Below are 25,509 nucleotides of genomic sequence, written 5' to 3' on the forward strand. Positions count from 1 at the left end.
CCAGACTAACAATATAAACGTTTGTGTCGATAGAATCATTTTTGGAATATAACTGACCTTGCATCACATGAATGATCGCATTTTGAGGGACTATTTTCTAGCAGATCACTCCACCGCTACATAACTTGCTGATGCTGCTCAAATATAAGGTCCTTTAAATGCAAAATGGTTAAAATTACTCTATCGACACAGACATTTACATCATTAGTCTGGCGTTATAAGTGATTATAAGTGTTTTTAATGCAGGCCGGCTGATATCGTAGAAATGCGCTAGCCTTGCTTGAATTACAAAAAGAATATCTCCAGAAATCAGCAATACTCTGGATAACTAGGAAATGAGGCCCTATGTCAAAAATCCTGAAATATCCCTTTAACTGCACACACAGATGTCAAAGAGTGTAATTCAAACTGGTTTTAAGTGTGTTCCTCCTAATGGTTCAAGACGTAACACTTTGGTCCCACAGGAAAATGACGCAACAAAAACATATTTATTTCAGATGTTTTAGCCTTTGATGAAAAGTTGACTATACAAAAAAAATCAACAATAAACTTAAAAAGAGAAGAGGAAAAGAAATCCACGAAAGAGAAGAACGCTTACCTCCATCTGTGTATGAGTCTCTATTGATCTGCCGTTCGTTCTGTGCCTGATGTAACAGCCTTTTAGTACATTAATACAGAGTGTTGTTTGGATCAATATTTACAGGAGGTTACAGCAGTAAATGGAGTCTAAAACTATAAAATGCAAGCTGTATGGGATTAAAATATGTCCTTGGAAGAGGAAATCCATGGATATTGGCTCAAAAATCCTTCTTAAGCGAAAAGTTATCAAAGCTCATGGAAAACAATGATTCTCAACTGCTGAGGACTGCGGTGCATGTTTTAATATGCAACTCAATCAAACCTGCGCAGACACGCAGCGAACACGCCAACGCCACACACGAAGGCCCCGTCTGGCCTGGGGGAATGAACCTGCGACCTCCTAGCTCGTACCACCCTGTGGATTAAATGATGTCAGTGCAGAGATATTTATTTACTGTTGTTAACGGCAACGTTAGCCAGGATATGTTCTGATAACCTTATGCGTTAAGTAAATTGTTGTTGTTTGTCCATTGTCTTCTGCTTAAAGGTGTGGGATCAGTTGTTTAAGTACAGTGCACTCTGTTTCCTTCTCAGTTTGCCGTGTCGTGCAGCCTATTGTTGGCTGATCAGCTGTGTCCTCGACTGAAAGTAAACGCTGGTTCCGAGAGCTTTGGGGATTATGCAGCTAAAACAGTCTTGTGTTTACTCCAACATTCTGAGAGAGCGCTTTTTCGTGCAGATTTGTTTTTAACTCAATAATTAGCTTGTCCATTAACGAGGCATAATAGAGCTCAGTTACTTTTGCAGAGAAGTAAATATAAGTGGTCTGTGATTGGATCGATAAAAAATGTTTCAAGATTTGATTGTGGAGTGGCTGGCCAGGCTATCATGATTGGGGCCTGACCGATATGGAATTTCGGGGTCCGATACCGATATGAGCCGATCTTTTAAGCAATTTAATTTGATGTTTTTTTTAAATATCTTAAATAGCCTAAAGTTAAACCTTTATTATTATAGTAAAGGTTTCAATCATGTAAATATATAGACCGATGTGGGTTTTTCCATAGTGCTAAATCTGGTGCAGCCATGTTTTTAAAGTAACTGCACACTGTCCTTGCAATAAACTAAACTAAATGATTATGGGTATTTTGATTGGCCGATATTTTTGGCCAAATTTTTAGAAATGTCTCATCTATAATCCTGTGTATGAAGCTTCTAAATGTCAAAACTTGATTGAATGAAAAAAAAGTCAGTACATTCCAAAACATAAGTCTCGATCTCTTATGGTTCCGAAATTATACACAAACATTTATAACATAAAATATGTAAAATAGGTGCACAAACAATGTCAATGTTTCTCCACTCCCCTGAGGCCTAGGAAGCTGGAGGAGAGCTTCAAAATCTGACTGAGCTCTTTTCGGTGCTGAAAACGGGAAGTCTCTATCACTTTTGGAGATATCAGCCTTTTTATCGGTCGATTTTGGCCAATAGCCGATATTGAAAACATCCTAATATCGGCCGATAATATTGGTCGGGCCCTAATCATGATACTGTATGTATTGAATCGCAACAAAAGCGTATCATCCCAGCCCTAGTATAAACCACATCAAACCCAGAGGTTTTCAGCTCGTCTGCTCTATCTAGTTTTCTACTATTTTGTGAGACGTTTCATTTCACAAACGTGTTGCCTCAAGTCTAAAATTGCATATGACCCAGAGTACCACCTAAAGTGTTACACTTCCGCCCCCTTAAAGGTTTTCATAGCTCTTGCAGCCCGAGGCAAACATGTCCAGAGCTTTGATTAGATTAGCTCCAATGAACTTAAACTACTCAGTGCTGATCCCAAACACACACAGTAGTCTGAGGGGGGAACTCTGGCTGACCCTGTGGTAAAAATGTCACAGGCACTCTCCGCCCCTCACTCCCCTGTGCACCCGTCGACCTCACAGCCCGCCTTGGGGCCCTGCTCACAGACTGAGAGGTGGAAACACTCGATGAAGCACAAGTGACAAGGACAGAGGAGCTGAGTGGAAATGTGTGACACGATCAGGGGCTGCAAATGGATAAAAATCACAATCTCTGACTTGTTAAGAAATCCAACCATATGAATTTAAACATCCGCACTAAGGCACTTAACCTACTGACCATTACTCCGGTGGGAGAGAATTACCCAAAAGCAATTTTCATTTCTCTCAAATTTGGAGTGAATCCAGAACATTATAGACAAGGCACACAGAATAGTAAATTACACAATTCATCAACATCTTCTCATAGCTCTAATAACATACAGTATGCTTTGAGGGGAAACCAAAACAAATTATGTTATTGCTTTTTAAAAATCCAGATCTTTTGTGACTGGATAGATGAGCATTTAGCACAAAATTAGCAAGAAAAATAACTAGCAAGATCAGCCCAATGCAGAGTGCCCTTCACCGAGCTAAAAAAACAACACTATCATATCTGAACCAAACTTCAAACTGCGAACACCAACTCGATCCATGCGAACGCGAGAGATCGTCTTTGTGTGAACCTGTGCCCTGTGTTGTTGGCGTTACTTGAGAAGGAGAGGTGTTTGTGTGAGCGCAGAAAAGACTGGAGGTCAGGTGCACTGCAGTAGGTGGAGGTATTTTTACTACAACGTGATGTTGGCCTGTTTGATATGTAGAGTTTTTCTATTTCAAATACACTGTTTTTTAGTCATCACATGGAAAATATCACAAAATGTACGACAGAGGATCATGCTCAGTTTTGAAAGTTCAGGCATAAAGGCTGTTGCGGAATATTAGTCTTGTTTTACATTTATTCTATCAAATTAATAGGTTTGTATTTGGTGTCCTACCTAGTGACACAGTGACAGTGCGTTTGGTTGATGCAGGGACACTTAGCTCTTTAAATGGTCTCCTCAAAGTAACAATAGTGGTGTTGTTGCCTCCCAGAAGGTTCTTGGTTTAATGGTCAGTTTAAGTGAGATCTTTCTGGGGAGTTTGCACGTCCTCCCTTTCCCCGGGTGCTCCATTTTCACCAGTAAAAATACAGTGAGAACCAGATGTTTACATTTACACATTACTTTTTTTTTAGGTCAATTAGAATTTAAAAAAATATTTGTCTTTGCTAAATGCCAGAAGAATGAGAGATAGAATTTTCCACATGGTTTATTATTACTTTTTACAAACCCATACATTTCATTAATGTTTTTGTAGCATTGCATTTAAACTGTATAATTTGCATCAAACTTTTGGATTTCCTTCCACAAGCTTCTCACTATAGTTGGCAGGAATTTTGGTCCCTTCCTCCAAACAGAACTGGTGTAACTGAGCCACATTTGTTGGGCACCTTGGGTGCACTCTGTCTTGCTGATGTCTTGAGATGTTGCTCCTATATTTCTACACAGGGTACTTTATTCATGTCATCTATTTTGTGAAGTGCACAAGTCCCTCCCGATGGGCAAAACAGCCCCACAGCATGATGCTGCCACCCCCGTATTTCACAGTTGGGATGGTGTTCTCAGGCTTGTAAGATTCCCCCTTTTTGTGTGACAATGGTCAACGTGACAATGGTCATTATGGCCAAAAAATGCAGACCACAGGGTATGTGTCCAAAAATAAACATCGAACTCCAAACTGACTTTTTGATGTTTCTTTTAGAGTAAGAGCTTCTTCCTGGCAGAGAACCAGAGTAAAATGACAAACTCTTACCAGTTTCAGTATCTTCACCAGGTATTTTGTATTTGTTCTTGGGTTGATATTCACATTTTCAGACCACAGCACGTTCATATCTAGGACACAGAACCCGCCTTCTTTCTGATCTGTATGATGACTGGATCATTGTTTGAACCAATGAACCTTCAAGTGCCTTGAAATTGCAAGGAAGGTAAATGGTAAATGGACTCAACTTATATAGTGCTTTTCAACCTTTATCAGGCCCAAAGCGCTTTACAGTAAGGAACCAGTCACCCAAACACACTCTCATTCATACACCAATGTACGCAGACACTGGAGGCAAGTAGGGTGAAGTGTGCATTTGCGGGAGCTAGATAAACCAGACTTGTACATGCTTCCGAGGACATGGGCTTTCCCAAATTGTTTAAAGGTATAGTCATTTAATAATAGCGTATGTAAACATCTGGTTCTCACTCTATGTTCTATAGGCACCTCTCCGGAGCAAAGGCTTCCCTATGCAAAAAAAAAACATTCACAATCAGCTTAAAACCTGTCAACACTGATCTTATCGTCACCTCGCTTGTCAAGGAAGACATTTTTCTTTCATTCTCCTTTCCAAACACTGCTGCATCTTCAGGTATGTAGCGTTGGCCTTATTCATGCAATTCATCTTCCAAAAAATGTTCTATCGGCGAGGTGGTTTGCTCCTGGGAACCTCTCCAAGTAACCCACTGATTAATGCCGCTTTTCCTCCTGCCCGTGCACGTCTCTCCACAGCGCGGTGTGTGTGAGTCGGACAGATGGCTTGCATGTCCTGTGGTTTATGACACCTCCTGTATCCCTCTCGGCCCTCACTCTGACCACACACACTCACACACACACGGGGAGCGCAGTACATCAGTGTCGCAGCGGTAATTACAGGCCTATCACGTCGCCATAATCTTAGGCAGCTCTGACGTGATAACAGCCAGCTCCCATTGTCCCCTGTGTGCACTTTAAGTTTGAATGCGACGCCACTGCCAAGGCCAACGCGTGACTTGGACATTATGACAATTGCGACAGGCTGACCAAACGTGAAACAAATGCTTTGGATTGTAAATTAGACTCTATAAACTGTATAAAGAAAGCTACCAGCTAATTACTAACTCCTTTGAACCCCGGTAATGACGCCGTTCCCTGCAATGCTTCCACGCAATTACGGAATATCACATGAAGCGTATGTAAGTTTATGTATAGATTCATATTAAATGATTGCTGCAATGAATCACTCGGTCCAGTGCTCAGTTGTATGTTTGAGCTCCACGAATTCTTTTTGGACACAGGCTGTCTCGTACACAATTTAGATGTTTCTAACAGCGGACATTTCGAACGTTCAGGGGCATCAAGCTGTTTGCAATGTGACTAAAATATGCAGTGGTAAACAAAGACAAGAAGAGTGCATTTGAGAACGTGTTTGCAGACGTCTTAGCGGGTTTCTAAAATGCAGAAACATTTCAGGATATTTTGTTCTCTGCAAAGACATAATATCGAAAATAATTTAAAAGTACACTGCGTAACATTTTTTGGACTATACTGTGTACAAAACATGCTCCTAATGACCAGCTCAACACAGAAAATGCTATTACTGCAGTGGGTAATCAAAGAATGGATTTGGATGAGGACCTAGTCTGTTTGAATCTCGAATTCTACTGCCTTTTGTCACATCTCCATGGAAACGAGCTGGAGACGTACCCACTCCTGGTAAAGTTTACAGTCATATCTGAGGAGGGGTGAGCCTCAAAAATGTTTGCTTGTACATTTATGAGGCATTTTTCAATGGTGAAAATATCTGTCATAAAATAAATGCTTGTATTTCAATTTTATGTATTGGGTAAAATTCTATGCGGTGTGGGTTTAAAGGGATATTTCAGGATTTTTGACATACGGCCTAATTTCCTAGTTATCTTAGTTAGTGTCGAATAATTTTTGGAATATAACTGACCTTGCATCACATGAATGATCACATTTTGAGGGACTATGTTCTAGCAGATCACTCCGCCGCTGTGTAGCTTATACAATCACGAAGCTGATGCTGCTCGAATATAAGGTATTTTAAATGCAAAATGGTTAAAATTACTCTATCGACACAGACATTTATATCGTTAGTCTGGCGTTATAAGTGATTTGCCTCAGGTGCTCTGTGGAGCGTGTCAGACTGTTTTAATGCAGGCTAGATGATGTCGTAGAAATGCGCTAGCCTTGCATTAGCCTAGCGCCACGAAACTCTTCAAATAAAAGAACTGCTTGAATTACAAAAAAAATATCTCCAGAAATAAGCAACACTCTGGATAACTAGGATATGAGGCCCTATGTCAAAAATCCTGAAATGTCCCTACAAGTGTGTGTGATGTAGAGTTAAATACGGTTTTGATACCTAAAAAAAAAATGCTTTTCATGCTTGTACTTGTGATCAAAGAGATGGGTTGTATGGTTCAACATTTTTATTTTCTTTGAACCCTTTTCAAATTGTCATAATTCAAGCAAAAGTGAATTATCTCCGGAATGGTATATCATCGCAGGGTCAGAGCATGATTCAAATGTTACATCATCCACCCCGAAAGAATTCACGAATACATCAAAGTTAGACTCTTATTTAATGCCATGACACGAACGGGCTTTAAATGAGAAATCATGTCTTTGGCTCTTGCACATAAACCAGAGCACTTGGGGAAAGGACAACAGCATGTTTTCTGATATTTAAAAGCGCGAATAAGAAAGCACATGCATGAATTAACAGCTGAAGACAGATGTGGTTGACAAGGTCATGTGACTTGACAATGACTGCATTGAAGGCGTGGTGCTAAACAGGCACGAGTCAGACTGATATTACAATGCCAATAACATTAGCACTCATATCAATCTGGGATTGTTCCAGCTTGAATCATTCGGGGAGAGGACCCAGTTCTGGAGCATCATTTGCTGGTGATAGATTCACCGCACATCCATTAAATATTTACTTTTGAAAAATGTCACATGTGTTTCTGAGTGTGTAGCAGCAGACCTCATGTTTTCGTGGTCGTCATGATGTTAATTAGTGTCTATCGGCCCAGCCCCCTTTTGGGAACGGCTCAAGATGGATTCTCGCAAATGCCACGAGAATTCAGCGTGCAGGCAAGGTAAACGTGAAGCTGCGCTGAAAACAATGCCCTTTCACTTCCACGTTAGGAAAAACAAAAAGACGCGAGCCGAGCATCGATGCCACACATCCCTAAAATCATCGCAGTCGAGTAGAACAACTTATGCAACAGCAATTTGTTTCCCAGCAAATGAAAAACGAGTGGTTTTCAGTGCAGCAACAGAGCTTACAAAATCAAACGGTGGAAAAAGAAAATGCTTGTCTGATAATGACGCACTCTGTCAAAAATGAACGCTTCGTCTGATGAAAGTCTCAGGACTGAAACGTTGATTTTATACAAATAAACAATTTCAGCAAGGTGTGGAATTATCTCTTTTGTTACTGTAACACTAGGTGATTGAATATCCATATCGAAGAAGCTACAATACATCACAGGAGGATGTTAAACTAACTGGTTTATATTCTGTAGGCTGCATCTGTACGTGCATCTAAAGCAGATTTAGCTGAACAATTTTGCGAGTTATTGTTCATCCACCAGGTCCTTGCAATACAATATATTGTTATTCTTATTATTCTACAAAGCGGCACTTGTATCTATTTCACTATACGGGCATAAAACCCTGATAAGGAAGTCTTATAGTTGTGACCTCAGGGGTAGGATTATCTTTGTCTCATATTTCGCGACATCCTCACATAGTAAATCAATTCAAAAGTATTACGGCCAATGAAATGCACTTACTCTGTGTGAAATATAGGTTTTTTAGCAGATGGAGTGCTTATTGGCCTTGGATTGTGGATTCCAACCAGTGCAGCTCATAAAGCACAAATGAAAGAGCCTCGCACCGGCAGATTCCTACTCGAGAAATACAAAATATCAAATGTACTGGAATGGTGATAATGTTCTGATTCTGATGGCGACCAAATGAATAATGTCAAGCTCTGGATCGAATAGTGCACGGGAAAAAAAATGTCAATATAGAAACTGTGTATGACTGTGATTTTAGGAGGACGCACAAACAACAAGACCTTTCTATGCATCAAAGACATCTCTTAACCAAGGATGCACCTGTTACATCCACAGCTAACTACAGTGTGTATAGTCGATGTGGTCAATATGGCGATAGATACAGACGGCATCTCTGGAATCGCCCATATATGGTCATGTTTGAAAACAGTTAAGGGGGAAAAATCTAAACTTTCTTTAATTATTCCAAAACTACTTTAACAAATGCTGAATTATGAGTATAGTTTTGTACTAAATAAAGATACAAAGACATGGAGAGGAGCAAAGTGGTTCAACAGCCCATAAATACATAAATAACAGAGAATGCTAACATGGTGCTTCGTGTCAGCATCGTGCTAATGCTAACGCTAGCTAGTGCTAGCTATGACTGCCGTTTTTTCACTTCTACTGAACAATCTGCTGTGAGAAAATATCCATATGGACCCGATTCAGACTTTACTTTATTTGTATGTGATAAATAAGTTCATATTCCACCAGAAAATGGCTAAAAATGAAAAATTGTGTTTCCCAAATAAAAGATTAAGATGTTAAACTCAAATCATAATCTGATCGGCATGATAATATCGATTTGGAGAAAGTGTTTTGTCTTATATTTGGTGTTTTTTCTGTTTACTGCAGCTCATACGCTTGAAAACAGACACATGCCGTCTACCTTTCCCTCACCCCTAAAGGTCAGTTTCTGTGTGAGTGACAAGTGGAGTTTATCAATCACAATGAAATGTGAACCAGCAGAAGTTACTGAGTTTAAATGGATCATGATATAACCAAAATCATGATCTCCATAGGCTCTAAGAAAATTGTGATGCAGACTTTTGTTCTGTTTTTGTTTTATGTATTTGAACCATAGGGAAAATAAGCATTTTTAAAAAGAGACGTCACTCTGAAATTCAAGAATGAAACCATTTTTGAGCAAGAAACCTTAAAACCGTAAGTGTGTTAGGGGCAGCATGTGCAGCAGTTGATAATAAAAGACTACTGAAAGTGCCGTGTGCTGACAGATCTAACCAGAATGCCCTGCGCCTGCTCAGGTATTGAGCTGATGAAACCTCCACATCAGTCAGTCTGTCAACAGTAGACGCCCTCGGCTAAGTTCAAGAGCCGGGTAGTGAAGGGAGGAAGAATGAGAACGAGAACAAACACGTGATTGCATTTGCGAGAGAGTAAAGTTATAAAACAGGTTGTATTATGCAAAATGTCATGAGTGAAAGTGGTCGTATAGAGACCAAATCGGGTTTTGAACAGGGTTTGTAATAATTCAGCCTTTAATTCAAAGCGTGACAGAGAGACAGCTTCACTAAATCATAAAATGTGATCATGTTGATTATAGGTGAGAGTCCTAAAGTACAAACCTGCTGTATTCGCTAATGTGGGAATAAAAACCATGAGCTTGATTGGTTGTTAAAAGCTGGACCACGGCCAAATGAACCGGAGAGATAAAACGTTGCTGTGACTTTCACTTCTGCAGTCTTAAGGTAATGAGGCTGCATGATATCCCTTCCTAGTGCTCCATTAAGACTTTGTTGAGAACTGTTTTAATTAAAAGCAGTTAACATAGTGGCTGCGTGCGCTTCCTCGGTTTAACCTGAATTAGTCACCAAGCAGAAAAGACACAAAGTTCTTGCAGCTGTTCTTTCTGTCATTTAGCTCAATATAAGAGATCCCTGAGATTTGGAATCATTGTCATTTTTCTGGCAAGTGCATTTATGATGAATGTTTACTTTACAGTGCACACATCCAGGACAAGCAACCTTTGAGAGAAACCCCAAATATCAATAGGTAGACTAACTTAAAGCAGAACTAAGTAACTCATGCACCTAGAGGCTATAAGCGCCACTGCAGGTGTCTTAGCAAGTTACGTTTTTTTACTCATTAATTGTCCGTGAGAGTAAATACTACGCTGACAAAAAAGACAAGAGGAGAGAGGGATATTGTTCATCCAATTACACAATGGAGAACATTTTTTTCACTCAAACTTGGCTGTAAATACTGTTTAAGTGGCGCTAGCCCGCAGTTAGCTTTGCCTGTTAGCCTGCTAGCTACTTCTTCGTGATTCCATTAGTGTGAATTGCTGACTCCGGGTCGGAGCGGGGAAAGCTGCAATAGTGGTTTTCTGACCAGAGACACCAGGTGGAGATGAAAGACCCCCTAATCATCCCACTAACACTTGCATTACCCCCAGAAGGACTACGAAAAGGATTCATTAAGGTAAACAAGTTACTGTGAGGCGTAATGATACGAGGAGCACAGCGTCCGCGCAGTAACTCCTAAAGACTTCCCCCGCTCACTTCCGTCAATAACCTTTAGGAGTTACTGCGCGGACGTTTTACTCCTCGTATCATTACGCCTCACAATATAGTACCCCTCGTTATTTGCTTATAAAATCGACATGCTACATTTCTGGGTAAATATACTTCGCATGAAAACACTTCACGTAACTTTATTTAAATAGGGAACACGTGGAAGAGCTTGGTAGCTTCTATCGTGAGCTTTTTCGGAGCTATGTGACATGTGGGAGAAGCTGCGTATGTGCTCCGTTTGCGTGACAGAGCGCACGGACAAAGACCAGACGGGGATATATTAACTCGACTAAAGTGAGGTAAGAACATATTTTAGTATGTAAAAACGGTGGCCTATTCCTTTAAGAATCCTGTGTAGAGTTTGTTTGTGAGGTCTAAACAACAAGGTTACATGTTCAATACATTATAAGGGCTTTTGTTGTTATATATTGTTGTGTTATATATTGCTAGCATATATCATTGGCTAGAGATCTGCATAATTCTCCATAGGCTTCATAGAAACTCACAAGAAGATAGCGAGAAAATAATGTCACGTGAAAAAGGCTCTTTTTGCAAATTTTGACAAAGAAATAGCATTTTCGTTTTAATCGAGAATCTCTATTGTTGGTTGATGCAAAGGGGCACTGAATTTTGAGTCTTAAATCCATACTTTAACAGCGCTAGTTCAAAATTCTGCCAAATGCAATAAAACAGTCGTATGCATGAGCAATTCTGACAGGCTGCCTAAAACATGTAATGACGGATTCAGTTGGCGACACGCGAAGATAAACGTTTCAAATTCCCTTTCAACACAGCGCTTCTGTTGGAATTAGCCACGGATCATCTTTGTCAGCCTGTCTCTCCTTCATTTACCCTCGGCCCGGCGATAAGCGTGTCTGATCCTGCTGATGTATCGCTGTCTTCAGTCAAACTCTGGGCCTCTACAGTGGCCTTTCAATCAGAGCCAGGCAGCGTGCCCTCTGCAGTAGATCATGTCTCCCTCTCTCCCTGCCCCAACAAATCCAGGTGGCAGGATGTGCTAAAGCTTTTCTTCATCAAAAAAAAAAAAAAAACATTGATCGGCCTTGTCAGATCGTCCTCCTTTACAAAGTTTACAAGTATTTTCTGAATGTTAAGTTTAAAGAAACAAACAACCTAAGGGGTAGAGAATGGCTTTCTTGGCAAATAGGCACATACGCAATATGTTGAGTGGCCAAGAACAGAGACCAGACTGAAATAATCCGAAAGCAAATAATTAGAGAGGCCTGAAGGAAAGCTGAGAAAGACATGAAAAGCATGAGCTGGTTTTCAATACCCTCAACAATGTGCAAAAACGTGGCAACTCAAGCCTTTGTTGACTGTCTCTGATAGAAAATAGAGGAAAGACGTAGACAAAAACATACTTGACAGTGATGAATTTGTAGAGAGGAAACTTAGCTTCCTTGTTAAAGGAATAGGCCACAGTTTTGACATACTGAGATATGTTCTTACCTGACTTAGATGAGTTGAGTTGATGTGAAACGCTACATGATCCAAGTCTAGTTACACAAAATCAAACATGTCGATTTTTGTAAGCGGATAAAAAAGGGAACTATATTGTGAGGCATAATAACATCTGGAGTACTTCGACATCCACGCAGTAATATCATCGAAGTACTCCAGGTGTTATTACGCCTCACAATATAATGCCCCTTTTAATCCGCTTAGAAAATCGACATTAATTTTGTGTAGCTGGACTTGGATCGTGTAACGTTTCACAAAACTGTATTTAAATAGGGGAAACGTGGAACAGCGTGGTAGCTTCTGACAGGTGACTGAGCGCACGCACAAAGACCAGACAGTTACGCATCAACTCCTCTAAGCTCAGGTAAGAACACATCTCAGTATGAAAAAACGGTGGCCTTTTCCTTTAAGTTATTCTGAAACGTTTCACACCAAGAACGACCATATATAAAATCTGACTTCCAAGAACCAACAGGCCTCGATCAAAATCAAATTGTGACTCAACCCGGGCCTAAAAGGATCTACAGTAGATACATATAACATCTAACATGGTGTAAACTATGTGTAAACCCCCCCAAAAAATATGTTAAATACATTACTAAAGCACTGAATAAATATTGTTCACTTGAAAATGAATATTGTTTGAATTTACAGATGCCACTGATCACCTTGTCTTTCTTTGCCCTAAGTGATGAGCTCTGTATGAAAAGAACACACACCTATGACCTTCTGTGCCTCTGACTTCCTGTAGCCACTGGACACATGAGCATTTTACTCATTATCTCAGTAATAGCTCGGTCACGCTCGTTCAGAAAACAGCGCGGGAATATGCAATTTCCTGACTTTATATTCAGTGTGTCGCCTGCCCTTTAGCACCGTCAGTCGCTCAGTGAGAAATGCACTTGTTTGTGTTGTTCGGCCATTACCAACTGTGACCACCTGTGTGGCCATTTTGCTGTGGTAATAACCTGTGTGTGCGGCATATATGAGCTTCTGAAATGCTGGACTGCATCAATCCAATCTCTGCACTGCTGCGGGTCTACAGTTTATTAAAATTTAATGAGGTGCCCATTTTACACATTCAAAATAACAGGATGAACAGGTCTCAGAAGCTAATGTGCTCTTTATGCCGGTCTCCAGCAAGGATAAATGTGCTATGTTGTCATTAACGGATTTTGCTGTTATAATGAATGCCTGGTAAGAACATAACTAAACATGTGAAGGCATGTTTTAAGACCAACCCTTGCCGCCTGTCTGATAGCTAATGCTGAATAACCAATGTGTTACAGCATCGGAAGGCGTTTAAAGTTCTTGCCAATGTGTTTCCGAAAGTGGAAACATCGCTGGACATAATGAAGGGTCAACATGCTAAAGATCAACATGTCGCGATCCAATCAAACAAACTGGACTTTCTTCACATTAAAAAAAGGCTAATTCGTGCAGAGCAGTGTTTGCCGTTATTTGTAGCATTTGCATGAGAGAGAGCATCTGTACTCAAGTGCGTGTCTCTGATGACAGCAGGCTGATTAAGCCGTTGAATAGTAATGAGCTATGGCTGTCTGTCTGGCAGCTGCTCTGACAACCTCTTTTCACCAGTCGGCCTCCCACACACACAAATGGGCGAGCACCAAAACGCAAGTGCGGGAGTTGACCACGCAGCGAGCACCGTGTGAAGCATTAAGTTTGGAGGAGTCACGGAGTTGGCACTGCGAAGAAGCTTGATTGTCTATTAAAGCACAGAGTCACATGTGTACTGTTTTTTGTTGTTTTTTTCTACTTCACTTGCTACCAAAAATAACTGCTAATGGCATCAAAATGACAACATGCAACAGTTTGGCTACTGAGCACACAACACCTCCATGTAATCAATCAACCAATCAATATATCTATCAAACAATCGATCTGTCTATCAATCTAACGTTTTGTCTAGGCCAATATGACAGCAGGAGTTGCCTCACAGGACTGCACTATATATGTTCTATATCTGAGAGTGATATGTCTTTATCATATTCATATAGATTATCATTGAACAAGTACAAACAGCTTAGTCTTATGATTTTAGTAAGTGATACCTAGACTATCATACTTTGTTCAGAAATGTATATTTTTAAATTGCAGTCTTTTTTATCTAATTCAAATGTACTTCATTGCAATGCCTGTAGCAAAATGAATTCCACCTTGGTGATCAGAAACGTATAGGCTACATAATTCTGATTGTATACAAAAAATAAGAACAACAACAAATCTACAAACAGAATATAAGAATAGACTGTAGTGCTGTACATTGCGCTTTAACATTGAATGTACAACACAATTTGCCTGCAGAAAGTGTGATGGTAAAATGGTTTCATGAGGGGTAGCCCCTGATCCCCCCGGGAGCTCCAGTGCCTCAGAGCCCAAGTGCATTGTGGCTAATGTGCATCCGTAGCTTACCTTGTTGATGTCCCTTTCCTGACATCACACATCATGCACTTAAAAGCCTCTGCCGTGTTCTTGTACGTGCACACGCTGCAGTCCCACAACCCCTCGTCGGAGGATTTCGGTTGACGCTTCGGCCTTTAAAACAATAAATAAAAAGGCAAAGGGAAACTCATTAAAAACAAGGAGCGAGTGGTTCACGCAGGAGAAGAAAGGAGAGCGAGTGGGAACCGAAATAGTTCGGTTTGCTACAAGGAAGGTTATCAATAGCACACATCTGGGCTCGCCTGATAGGATTTGGGAAATCATCTGCAGACGCGCTGATCCGACACTGTAATTGGCGCTGAGGTTTTCACACGCGCACACATTCACTGAGAGAGCGAGGGAGAGAGACCGTGGAGAAACCCCATTTTTCCGCCAATGTCCGCTCCCCCACCACGAATATCTAGGACACAGCGCCTTTGTGTTTACCTTGTAGGACTCCTCTTGTCTCCCATGCCAGACCGCAGTTTATCAGGAAGCGCTATGATGAGTACAGGATATGTTATTTCTATTATTTTAAGAAAGAAGCGATGCGCTTCTGCTGCTCGGCTTCCAGCTGTCGTGGAAACTCCGCTTGGGAAATGGTCCCGTGACTCGGCTCGACCAATCAGCGCGCGCGTCACTTCCCGAGGCTGACATTCCTCCTGATGAATCCATGCACCGCCTTCATGCGCTCTCAGATCAGCTCATACGGACACATATTACACATGGATTACTTAATGGACCAATATAATGTGCCAGCTCTCTCATCACCCTACAATTAACAACAGTAACACGCTGAGCCGCAACCTTATTGTGTGAGACTTTGCGTAATAGCGTCCCATTACTGGCATCTTTATTACACAGCGAGACACTCCTGCTACATTACCACCCCCATAAGTGTCCTGATTGTCAGTGTCACTGGACTGTGACATACATTATGCAAATATATGTTTTGGTTTATGTTTCAATCGGAAACGTAAAATATAGGCGTAGCAAGTTCGTGGGGGGGCGATTTTCATTATTGCCAAAAAACCCAAGGGCCGAACCTCAACATTTTTAGCCTAAAGTAAAGAACTATTTTCTGCAAATGCCAATGTTTTACATCAGTGGTTCCCAAGTGGCCGGGCTCTGGGACCCACCATTACCCTCGGATAAGCCGAGGACCCAAATAAAACTGTAATTTGTCATATATCATATAAAATATTGTATTTTCTACACAAGCTTTTGTTGAACAAGCAGTAGATTTCCATTTAAGACTGAAATTATGACCAAAACAACCCAACAACATTCATTTGAACAGACACAGTGTTTCCATGCAGTTTCAGATGGAAAATAATGAAGATAAGTTCTCTATAGACTCACGACCCACTGAAAATGGTTCCGTGACCCACTGGAGAATCACTGTTTAACATTATGACCAAGCAGGATGTTCTGACAGGACCTGTTTAAAATACTGACACTATTTCTCACATTTTAGACTACAGGTATTTGATCTCTTATTTGTACAACAATATTTCCCATATTCATCTTGGGGGCCAGAGGTTCTGTGCTGGAGGGCAGGATTTGGCCCCCGGTCCTAACGTTGCCTACCCTGGGCTACAGTATGATGTTTGCATCAAGCTACCTCAGTAAATGACCCTCTGTCAGATCAATACAGGTCATCTAAACTGCAACACATGAAAGAGTTAAGCACGGAAATGTAACTAACAATGGGCAATGAACGATTAGTAATCTTAAAAATGTATTCACAAGCAACACTGGTCGACAGTTTAAAACCTTTAGATTATAGATACAGATTTCATCCACCATCAGACATCATGGAGTCAAGAGTGGTCCATTTATTTTACAATTGACATATGCAAAAACATACAACTCTGGAAATAATTTAGGGAGAAATCTAAAAGTACAGTTGATACATTCATACACTATATACATCCATGGCAATAACAACATTATTCCCGTCAGTGGTGACATGTCGATAAAGTTATGTCAGTCACTGAGCTCCTCCTCATCACTGAAGTACGCACTCTTCTTGATCCTTGGTTTCTTCGAGTCTGTGGACGTTGACGGCCCAACATCTTGAGATACAACCTGCCTTGTACGTTTTACATCTTCTTCCTCAATACATGCTTGCTAAAAAGACAGATAAAGCAAATGTTAATACATGTATGTACAATCTTGAATATAAAAGGCTCAGAATGTTGTTGTGTAAAGTAATACACACAAACATATTAGTATCATCACCATAGAACACCATATTCCTTAATAACAAAAAGCAACACACAAATTAAACCACCTACTTACCTGAAATGCTATGGCTTGACTCAAACTGTCAAGAGCAGGATCTTCTCCTTCATCCTCACTTTCTGGCTCTTCTTCACTGAAATAAAACCATCAGTTAGAAACAAACAAAACATAAACTTTAAAACGCTATGTAAAAACAGAAAGCTTACGGCTGCTCATGCTGTTGTAACTTTTTCTTCTTTTTCTTTTCTTTTTTCTTTGGAGGTTCCCTCTCACCAAGCATGTTTTTGGGGCAGGCATAGCTTAAGTGTCCTGAATCCTGGTACATTGTACAGACAGAATAGAAGGTTAAGTGACTTGGCTGCACATTATGCTGGAACAGTGTTGAGAAGAGAAAATGTTTTTTGTTACAGGAAAGTCAATAGGCACTGACCCCACATTCGTAACATCTGGTCTTGTCTGTGTAGTTTCGTCTCCTTATAAACTCAGTCGCTCGTCCATTGTCTTTAGCAATACTTGCCTTTACAGTTCTCCCAAACAACTGCAATATTTCAACATACTTTAATCAACAATGCTGACAGATATTGCACAATAAACAGTGCCCAACCGAACCCACCTGTTTATTATTGATGGCCCTTGTACAGTTATGAGCAGAGTCTCTGTCCAGGAACAGAACAAAAGCGACACCTTTACTTTGTCGGGTGTCTTTATCTTTAACTATCGTTACCCTGAAATTCACACGCCATTGGTCAAATGTGAAAACTGTGGGAAAACAAGTAATATAATAGTTTCATGATACTAATGAGGAGGCGGTACTTACTTCACAACTTTCCCATACTTGGTAAACAGCTAAAAAAAAAAAAAAAAAGTGTAATACATAAATGCACAAAAAGGATACTGCATTAGAGAAATATCATAACTTGTTTTACCTTGTGGAGATCACTGTTGGTTAGAGAAAAAGGCAAGTTCGAGACATACACAGTGCTTTTGCTTGGTGCCAGTCCCCCACTCATGATGCTCGCATGTTTTGTATGTAATTGCAACTATGATATGGTTTATGTTTATCACGCATTGAGCAAAAATAACGTCTATACACTTACAACGACTTTCCTTTCAGATGAGCGCTGCGATTTATGGACAGTAAATGTAAAAACAAAGCGCTACGACTATGGCAAACGGAACCACGGGCGCAACTTGATGACGCAATGGACAGGTGCGCGCAATGATTACGTATGAATCAGCACCACCGGGAAAGCTAGGCTAAACAAATGATAGCTTAGAGTGAGATTATTTTACAAGTTGCACCGCATAAAATCAAGGTAATACGTTTGTAAGTTTATCTCGTTCAGATATTCTCAGTGTCGTGTTGATCAGTGAGTGACTTTTAAGAGACTGCATTCAGAAAGTCAGTAGATTTCAATGCTAAACGTGCGGGGCTTGGTAAGGCTAGCTCCTTGGTAACTCTGATATCTGGTTGTTATTGTGCATAATCAGTAACTACACGTCCTGTCCGGTTACGTTAATATTTATTCTTTGTGCATTTGAAAGATGCACCTTATGCTAATTGAAATCAAAATGACTGGACAGTAGGGTACTCACTCTTTTTACATGTTTGGCAAAGTCTTAACTTTGAGACCTCTTTTTTGCAGGTAGTGCTGAACGACGAATTCTACCAGATTCATTCTGATTTCCTTAAGAGACGCAGAAGTAAGTATAGTACGTGGTAACAGTGTTATCCTACTTTTCGCCAGAAAAGTATTGCAACACCCAAGTGAACCAATTGATCTCAAATGTGAGCTACTGTATATATACATACATATATATATACTGTATATTCACATGGTTTGGTCAACTTGTTTATGCAGGTGACATTCCACCATGCATGACAAAAGCCAAGCAACAGAAGCCATTTGAGTGGCAACATTGAATATAATGTGTAATGTGGAGGGCTCAGTGTGAGCTGGTAATGTTATATCTTTTTCCGTCTTCTCTCTCTGCAGTGGCTTACAGAAGGGAGCGAAATGTACGGGAAGTATATGAAGAACGTTTTATACCTGATAGACAGGTGAGTGACTTTGTTGCATTACGTCCATTTGGATGTAGTTCTACAGTACAATGCCATGTCGTGATTTTTGCTTTGTAAAGCACCAAGTTATAGAAAAACTTCCTTTTTATGTTCTCTTGCACATTTTTAAGGGTCCATATCCCCGTGCTGCCGGTGCAGTGGAAAGAAGAGGTCCTTACAGACCAGAGGAAGAATATGGTCGCAGTGGGTATGAAGGTGCTCCACGCTTTTTCCCAAACGGCGGTGGTCCAGGTCCACGCAATTACCATGCAGAAGAGAGGGGCTACCACGCAGACAATGTCCATTTCCCTGCAGAACGCAGGGCAGGTCCAGCTCCAGCTCAAAGAAGGGTCAGAGTGAATTTATTGCATTAGGGCTGCACAATATTGACAAAAGCTTTGATATGCCATATGTGTGAGCATGATTTCTATAAAGATATTTTACTTAACCATTTCAACTCCGTATGTTCCATTTTTGAGCACATTGTGTCAAACACTAAATAAGCATTAGATAAGGCTAAAGTGGAACAACATTAGGAAAATTAGAACTAAAACTGAAATTATCCAAATTTGTAATTTCCGTGCCTTTTTTATAGAAAATGTGTTGATCTCAGTCAGGTGTTTTGTGGCTTCTTGCGATACATTGTCACCTGATATATATGTTTTGTGATATATTGTTGTGCAGCCTGTCTTCACATCTTTCGGTTCTGATTAACATACAAAGATTATTATTATTGTAATAATTAATTCTTAAACATACCTGTATTGTGTGGACTGTGAAACTTGATTATTCAATTAATCATTATGGGCTTAATCAACTGAAATTAACACAAAATAGAAAATAAATGGGAACTGGGATGTGAACAGCAGTTTAGATCAATTTGCCTGAGAACAGTTGGTCAAATGAAATATTGTGCATTACTTTTACATTGTAACTTTTCTGTTCTTGCAGGAAGAGTATCCTTACCCCGCTCAGAGAGGACCCAGAGAGGATCCTCATGCTGGAAGAAGTCTAGAATTTGGGTAAATCATTTGTATTTGTATAGATGTACATATCTTTCTTTCTATTGTGTTTTTTATGTGTGCTGTGTTTTGCGGCATGGTGTCAATTGTTATTATTTTATGTGGTCAGCAGGGGACAGTCTTTTACAACCCAACGTTTTCTCTCTGTAGTCTATGAGGTCAAGTCGCAACACATTATTAGTTTATATTGCAGGAAGCGTCAATCCATCTGCTCTGACCTATTGCAGCTTGTCTCACCATTTCTACATTATTTGGAGTCTCAGGGGTTTCACAGCACTTAATATTTTGTTCTAAAACACAAGCTGTAAAGACTTATTTAGGACAGACTAATGATCTTTGAGTTTCTCACTCTACATATGTTTTGGCAAATGTACTTTATTTCTCTGTTGAGCTTTTGACCATTATATAATGTAATGTTTTACATCAAAAACATATCTGTGAGGGCTGCAGAATTATTTGATTTGATTACGACTTTTATACCTCTTGAGTATTTGCAGTAGATGTAGTTCTATTATTGCTATTCGAGATCACTTCACTCATTGTTTAAAATGTTGGCGTCATGCTGCACAACATAAATACAAAAGATGAGACCAAAACGACTCCACTCAGTCCCGTAGCTCTGGGGCTGCCTCGTGAACAGAGCGTAGTTTGCCCAGTTCTTGTTTGTTTACAGCACACTTGATGATTCTGATTAGCGAACATGTCTATCACTCAAACGCCGGAGATAGGAGAGGCTTTGCTGTTGCAATATCTGTGAGTTATAGATTAATAGAGTATCTGATGTTGCCTTCTATTTAATTGGCGTTTCCATCATTCATCCAGAATCATTCTCCCCTCACTGGTATAGGTCAGACTCGACTCTATAATCCCTGAAGCTCCCTAGTGTTTAAGATGACGCCTTCATCATGTCAGTGACAGTGCTTGTCAATATCTTATTTATTTAATATTCTGAATGCATGACCCATAACCTTACAGTTGAACGTATCTTAATTCTATGTTATATGTTTTATGTTGAACGTTTGCACTGAGAAAAAATCCTAGTTTGTGAACCTGTTCTCAAACCATGGCAATAAAACCGATTCTGATTCTGATTCTGATCTCGATATTGAACCTGCGTGTGTCTCATTTCCACAGTGCTCGTGCACCGTCTCACGCAGTAAGAGGCCAGAGCATCTACCCAGCTGCAAGAGCCCTTCCAGAGAGCGGAGAGGACACATTAGTACAAGCCATTCTCAACCTCGACCGCGGGTATGAGCTGTTTTACTTCTCAACATAACTTAATAAGTGCTGTTTGGGTCCTGTGTATTTTTAGTTCAAACAAAATTGAAAACAAAGATGGATTTCTGTGTGTGTCATCCATAACGTCATTGTTCAATTCGTTAAGCCTTTATGGTAGGTCTGCTCAGATTTGGTCATGTCTAATTTCTAGAAAGTTTTGCTATTGTGATTACATTATGATTATGATTTAGTATTACTATTATTACTTCAATCAAAAAGTGCATTTACTTCTGTAATTCAACTTAAAATGTGAAACTAATATATGATATAGACTACATGCAAAGTGACATATGTCAAGCCTTTGTTATGATTTTGATGATTGTGGCTTACAGTCCATTTTCAACATGTTCTAATTTTCTGAGATTTGTAATTTGTTCTAAAATTAAAACAAAGAAAGACTATACCTATCTCACTTTGCATGTAATGAGTCTATCATATATTAGTTTCACAGTTTAAGTTGAGTAACAGAGGTAAATGCACCTATTCATGATATTCTGATTGTATGACGAGCACCTCTATTAGGGCTGATGAAAAAATCGATTGGATTTAAAAATCGAGTTGGTTGGTCAAATCGATTTACGATTTTTACAACCACAAAAATCACAGATTTTTTGCGGGGGGGAAATCGCCCAGCTCTAACCTGTATATGTCCAAGTGTTGGTAACGCTTTATAATAACTACACATTATTTAGCCTTTATAAATGATGAGTTAAAAACTAATGCATTGTTCATGATTAATTAACTAAGTGTGACTAGCACTTAATAACTACTTAACAAAGGAATAAGTCAAGTATGAAAAACGATTCATTATGAGTTAGGCATTAAATGTAGTAGTTAAGTAGTCATTAAGTGTTAACTAATGAATTGTTTATGATGAATTAAGTGTTAACTCATCATTTATTAAGACTAGATAAGGTGTTGTTATTATAAAGTGTTTTAACACAAGGGAGAAACTTTATATAAACCTACATTGTGTTGCAAATTCCATAAAATTATGTTAAAAAAATGCAGCCTTTGTTATGATTTGGTAATTATAATGTCTATACTATACTATTCAATTGGAATTAGAATTAAGTTTGCAACCCTCATTTACTGTATTTTTCCCATACCTAGCCATAGTGGATTAATGCAGTACTCTTAAAATTGGTAGATGGCAGCATTGAGCTTTCTGTTGGCAGTAGTGTGAACAGTCCAGTTGGATGCTTTCATTAGTGAAAATAAAAATATGACCTCTTCTTAAATCCTGCACATTATACCGTTAATTGCACAATAAAGGTAAAAATAAAAGCTAAATCTTGACCACGCGTTTCCCGCTCAGTAACACAACACTTTTTCAGTCTTTTCACGATGTTCTTCTGATTGTGTTTCAGGAGGAAGACCGCTCCGTTCCCTGCTCCCATCAGAGAGCGCTCCCCCGTGCGCAGAGAGGTGGCCCGCTCCCCGCACAGTCGCTCCGGCTCCAGCGTCAGCAGCAGGGGCTACTCACCAGACCGAGCCAAGAATCTGCCATTCCCTGCAGCGCAAAGCAAGAGTATGTAGTGATGCATTTCTTCTAGGGATGTAACGGTGTCCAAATGTCATGGTACCCTACGTAGTTGCTGAGATTTGTATTCTTTTTTTTTTCAGCAGGCTAGCAGTATTCTAGACATGCCTTCTTTTATTATAAACTAAAAATACCTTCAGTGCATAAAAACAGTTTGCCGAGTGCAGAACAGCTTAGTTGAGGGTGAGGGATAGATTCACGAATTGTACACAAATAGGATTACGCACAAAATACTGCTGCAGGTGTTTTAATGATGTGTAACAAAGTCAGATTAATTGGCATTTCTTCATACAACAATTTATCTGACTTTGTTGTTTATTCATCTACCTGGCTGTCTGCGGATTCCTGTTAAATGATTGTAGCTTGTATCTTTTTATTGTGCTGCTACAACAAAACAATGCATTCATAGCCAAAGGAGCATATTGATATAGTTCAAGACTAATTTCTCCTAGTTACTGTAATAACATATAAACTTAAAGTGCATATGACAGGTTTTGATGCTTTGAACATATGACTTATTTAGAAGGATAGCATCCGTTGCATCATTATCATTTTATTTCAGTGATGCAGCAATTTTAATGAAAAAATGTTGGGCAGAAAAGTTATTTTTATTTGAATTTTTAAGCTGCTGACAGGAAGTGACATAGATGGAGGTAAAGTTTCATAGCAGTTTGACTCACTCATGTCCCACTGACTGAACATGGTTGGCACGGCAACAGTTTAAAATTGATGCCTTCACATGATGGCTTCTCATTCAGCAATTTGCTGGGTCGCAGGTGACATCACAGCGTTCTAAAGGCCTATGATATTATATAGAGGAAAAATTATTTTGTTTTGGAGGAAATTTCTGGCCTTGTACAGAAAGATCATGGACCCAGTTGACTGATATTAATGATAATTTTTTAAATTCATATATTTTCTTTTTAGCTACAACTTGTGAAGGTGTAATGCTCTTAATAGGAAAAACTGGCTCCTGCCCCCCGTTGGGTCCGATGACATCATTACATTCTACAACCTGCAACCCAGCAATATACAGACGGCATCTCGTCATAGAAGGGGGTGTGGCCTCGCCAAGGGGGAAAATAGAAACTTTTAGGAAACACAGTTTATAATATGAACTTATTTACCACACATAATTAAGTCAAGTCTAAATCGGGTCCATATGGATATTTATTCACAGCAGATTGTTCAGTAGAAGTGAAAAAACGGCAGTTGTAGCTAGCACTACCTAACCGTTAGCATTAGCCCAATGCTAACATAAAACATCAAGTTAGCATTCTCTGTTATTTATGTTTTAATGGGCTGTTTATTTAGTAGAAAACTATTCATAATTCAGCATTTGTTAAAGTAGTTTTTGAATAATTAGAGAAAGTTTAGATTTTTCTCCAAATTGTTTTCCCCCTTAACTGTTTTCAAACGTGACCATATATGGACGATTCCAGAGATGCCGTCTGTATCTATGCCACATCCTGTCGGTGTCCATTAAGGAAGTGAAACTATAAACATCACAAAAATGGCCAAACTAAAGAAAACTGGGTACAATCTTTAGCAAAACCTAAAATAAAATCGTTGACTTTTTTAGCAAAAATTGTGTCTACTGTGTCACATGCACTTTAATAGGAGAGCTTAAAATGAATGTACTTACTTACTATACGTAATGAACAGGATGGGTCATATATTCTCTCCCATCATGATAACTCTATTATTGTAAAATACGATGACTGACCGTCTGAATCATTGGATTTTCAGGTACGGACTCTGCAGAGGGGCATGCAGGTCTCTCTGAATACGTTTGGGGGGCGCTGTATTCTCAACAGAGTGGACATGAAACTTTGGGTCGGTACATCGAACAATGACTGCCTAAACCTGGGTGAAAGCAGGATAATCTGTTTCTTCTATTTGTAGCTGTCAAACCTATTTGATTTTTAGAACGTATCTTGTAGCACATTCTTCTTCTGAATGAAAATGGTTGATTTTTTTGTTTATTACTATTTCACCCATAGTTACCATACGTCACTAGTTAATCTAGAGTCATTGGCTACGTTTATATGCAGACCAAAAGTCCGATCGTCATCTGATTTCTTGAGAACTTATTAGAGTTTTTATTTAAGTGTCATCTAAACTGCAGAATCTGATATTTATGTCCTCTGATTTGTTTCCAATCTTTGTCCATCTTTGTCCACAAAGTTGTTGCAAAGACAAAGAATGAAAGAAAGTAAACATACTGACAGCAACAAATAAGATACAAAATACATGAGTCCCGCATTGTTTGGATTTCTGTAACATCTATACAAACGATTAAGCACAGTTTGTGCTATTTGTGTTTTACTTGGCTATGAATAATGAAAAAAAAGAAAATTACACACAGTTAGTTTGGCTTGAACCCTGGACTGTTGAATAGAGTAGAGGTCATGGCCACACGGAGCACTTTGACTCCACATCCAAATATGGAAACCAGACAGTTTGGATTATCAAGTAGACACTGTATACATGGTTTCCGCAGGGCATTAAAAAGCATTAAAAGCCATTAAATGAATTGTGCCAAAATCAAGGCCTTAAATCTCATTAAAAGCATAAAATCTAAATTTATTGTAAAAATGTGGCATTGCTCAACAATTTTTACTCTATAAGTTCATCAAAAAGATCAAAGTTATGGTCTTAAACATATTCAGTTGCTGTTTTGGCTGAAATTGACCACATCTTTTTGCACAAGTTGCCTGTTTTTGTCGAATTCTCTTTCCTATGTTTGATGAAATCTT

At 39.4% G+C, this 25,509-nt stretch overlaps 3 protein-coding genes across 4 annotated transcripts in view; 1 reads left to right on the forward strand and 2 right to left on the reverse strand.

Annotated features, from left to right (window-relative positions):
• yaf2 (YY1 associated factor 2) overlaps positions 1–15,204 on the reverse strand; it is a 31,584-nt gene extending 16,380 nt beyond the window's left edge. Inside the window, exons 1-2 of the mRNA XM_079552541.1 lie at positions 15,046–15,204; positions 14,590–14,712 (exon numbers count right to left, since the gene is read on the reverse strand). Of these exons, the coding sequence (XP_079408667.1) occupies positions 14,590–14,712; positions 15,046–15,071 (149 nt within the window). The 5' untranslated portion in view covers positions 15,072–15,204. The remainder of the gene's footprint in view (positions 1–14,589; positions 14,713–15,045) is intronic.
• A 1,227-nt stretch (positions 15,205–16,431) lies between these two features.
• On the reverse strand, positions 16,432–18,020 carry zcrb1 (zinc finger CCHC-type and RNA binding motif 1). The gene is made up of 7 exons (XM_079551724.1): positions 17,772–18,020; positions 17,663–17,691; positions 17,459–17,570; positions 17,276–17,383; positions 17,052–17,161; positions 16,903–16,978; positions 16,432–16,731 (listed from the first exon to the last, which is right to left on the reverse strand). The coding sequence occupies exons 1-7, from the start codon at positions 17,853–17,855 to the stop codon at positions 16,588–16,590; spliced, it is 663 nt and encodes a 220-aa protein (XP_079407850.1). The 5' UTR covers positions 17,856–18,020; the 3' UTR covers positions 16,432–16,587.
• Positions 18,021–18,057: 37 nt separating this feature from the next.
• The window catches only part of pphln1 (periphilin 1), a 29,131-nt gene continuing 21,679 nt past the window's right edge, over positions 18,058–25,509 (forward strand). The window contains exons 1-8 of one of the 2 annotated variants that reach the window (XM_079552507.1): positions 18,058–18,161; positions 18,492–18,549; positions 18,843–18,907; positions 19,039–19,257; positions 19,859–19,929; positions 21,064–21,177; positions 22,578–22,738; positions 24,500–24,586. In XM_079552507.1, the coding sequence (XP_079408633.1) occupies position 18,549; positions 18,843–18,907; positions 19,039–19,257; positions 19,859–19,929; positions 21,064–21,177; positions 22,578–22,738; positions 24,500–24,586 (718 nt within the window). In that variant the 5' untranslated portion in view covers positions 18,058–18,161; positions 18,492–18,548. The remainder of the gene's footprint in view (positions 18,162–18,491; positions 18,550–18,842; positions 18,908–19,038; positions 19,258–19,858; positions 19,930–21,063; positions 21,178–22,577; positions 22,739–24,499; positions 24,587–25,509) is intronic. The other variant, XM_079552508.1, reaches the window with a different exon arrangement.

The sequence above is a fragment of the Gobius niger genome (assembly GCF_951799975.1).
Source record: "Gobius niger genome assembly, chromosome: 2".
Lineage (NCBI taxonomy): Eukaryota > Metazoa > Chordata > Actinopteri > Gobiiformes > Gobiidae > Gobius > Gobius niger.

What these genes read in the sequence shown, in the direction of transcription:
- zcrb1 (XM_079551724.1), bottom strand. Translation starts at nt 17,855, where the DNA reads ATGAGTGGGGGACTGGCACCAAGCAAAAGCACTGTGTATGTCTCGAAC. An exon ending in AAGTATGGGAAAGTTGTGAA is followed by an intron (nt 17,571 to 17,662) that starts GTAAGTACCGCC and finishes TGTGAATTTCAG; the next exon opens with GGTAACGATAGTTAAAGATA. An exon ending in TTACAACAGCATGAGCAGCC is followed by an intron (nt 16,979 to 17,051) that starts GTAAGCTTTCTG and finishes GTTTTATTTCAG; the next exon opens with TGAAGAAGAGCCAGAAAGTG.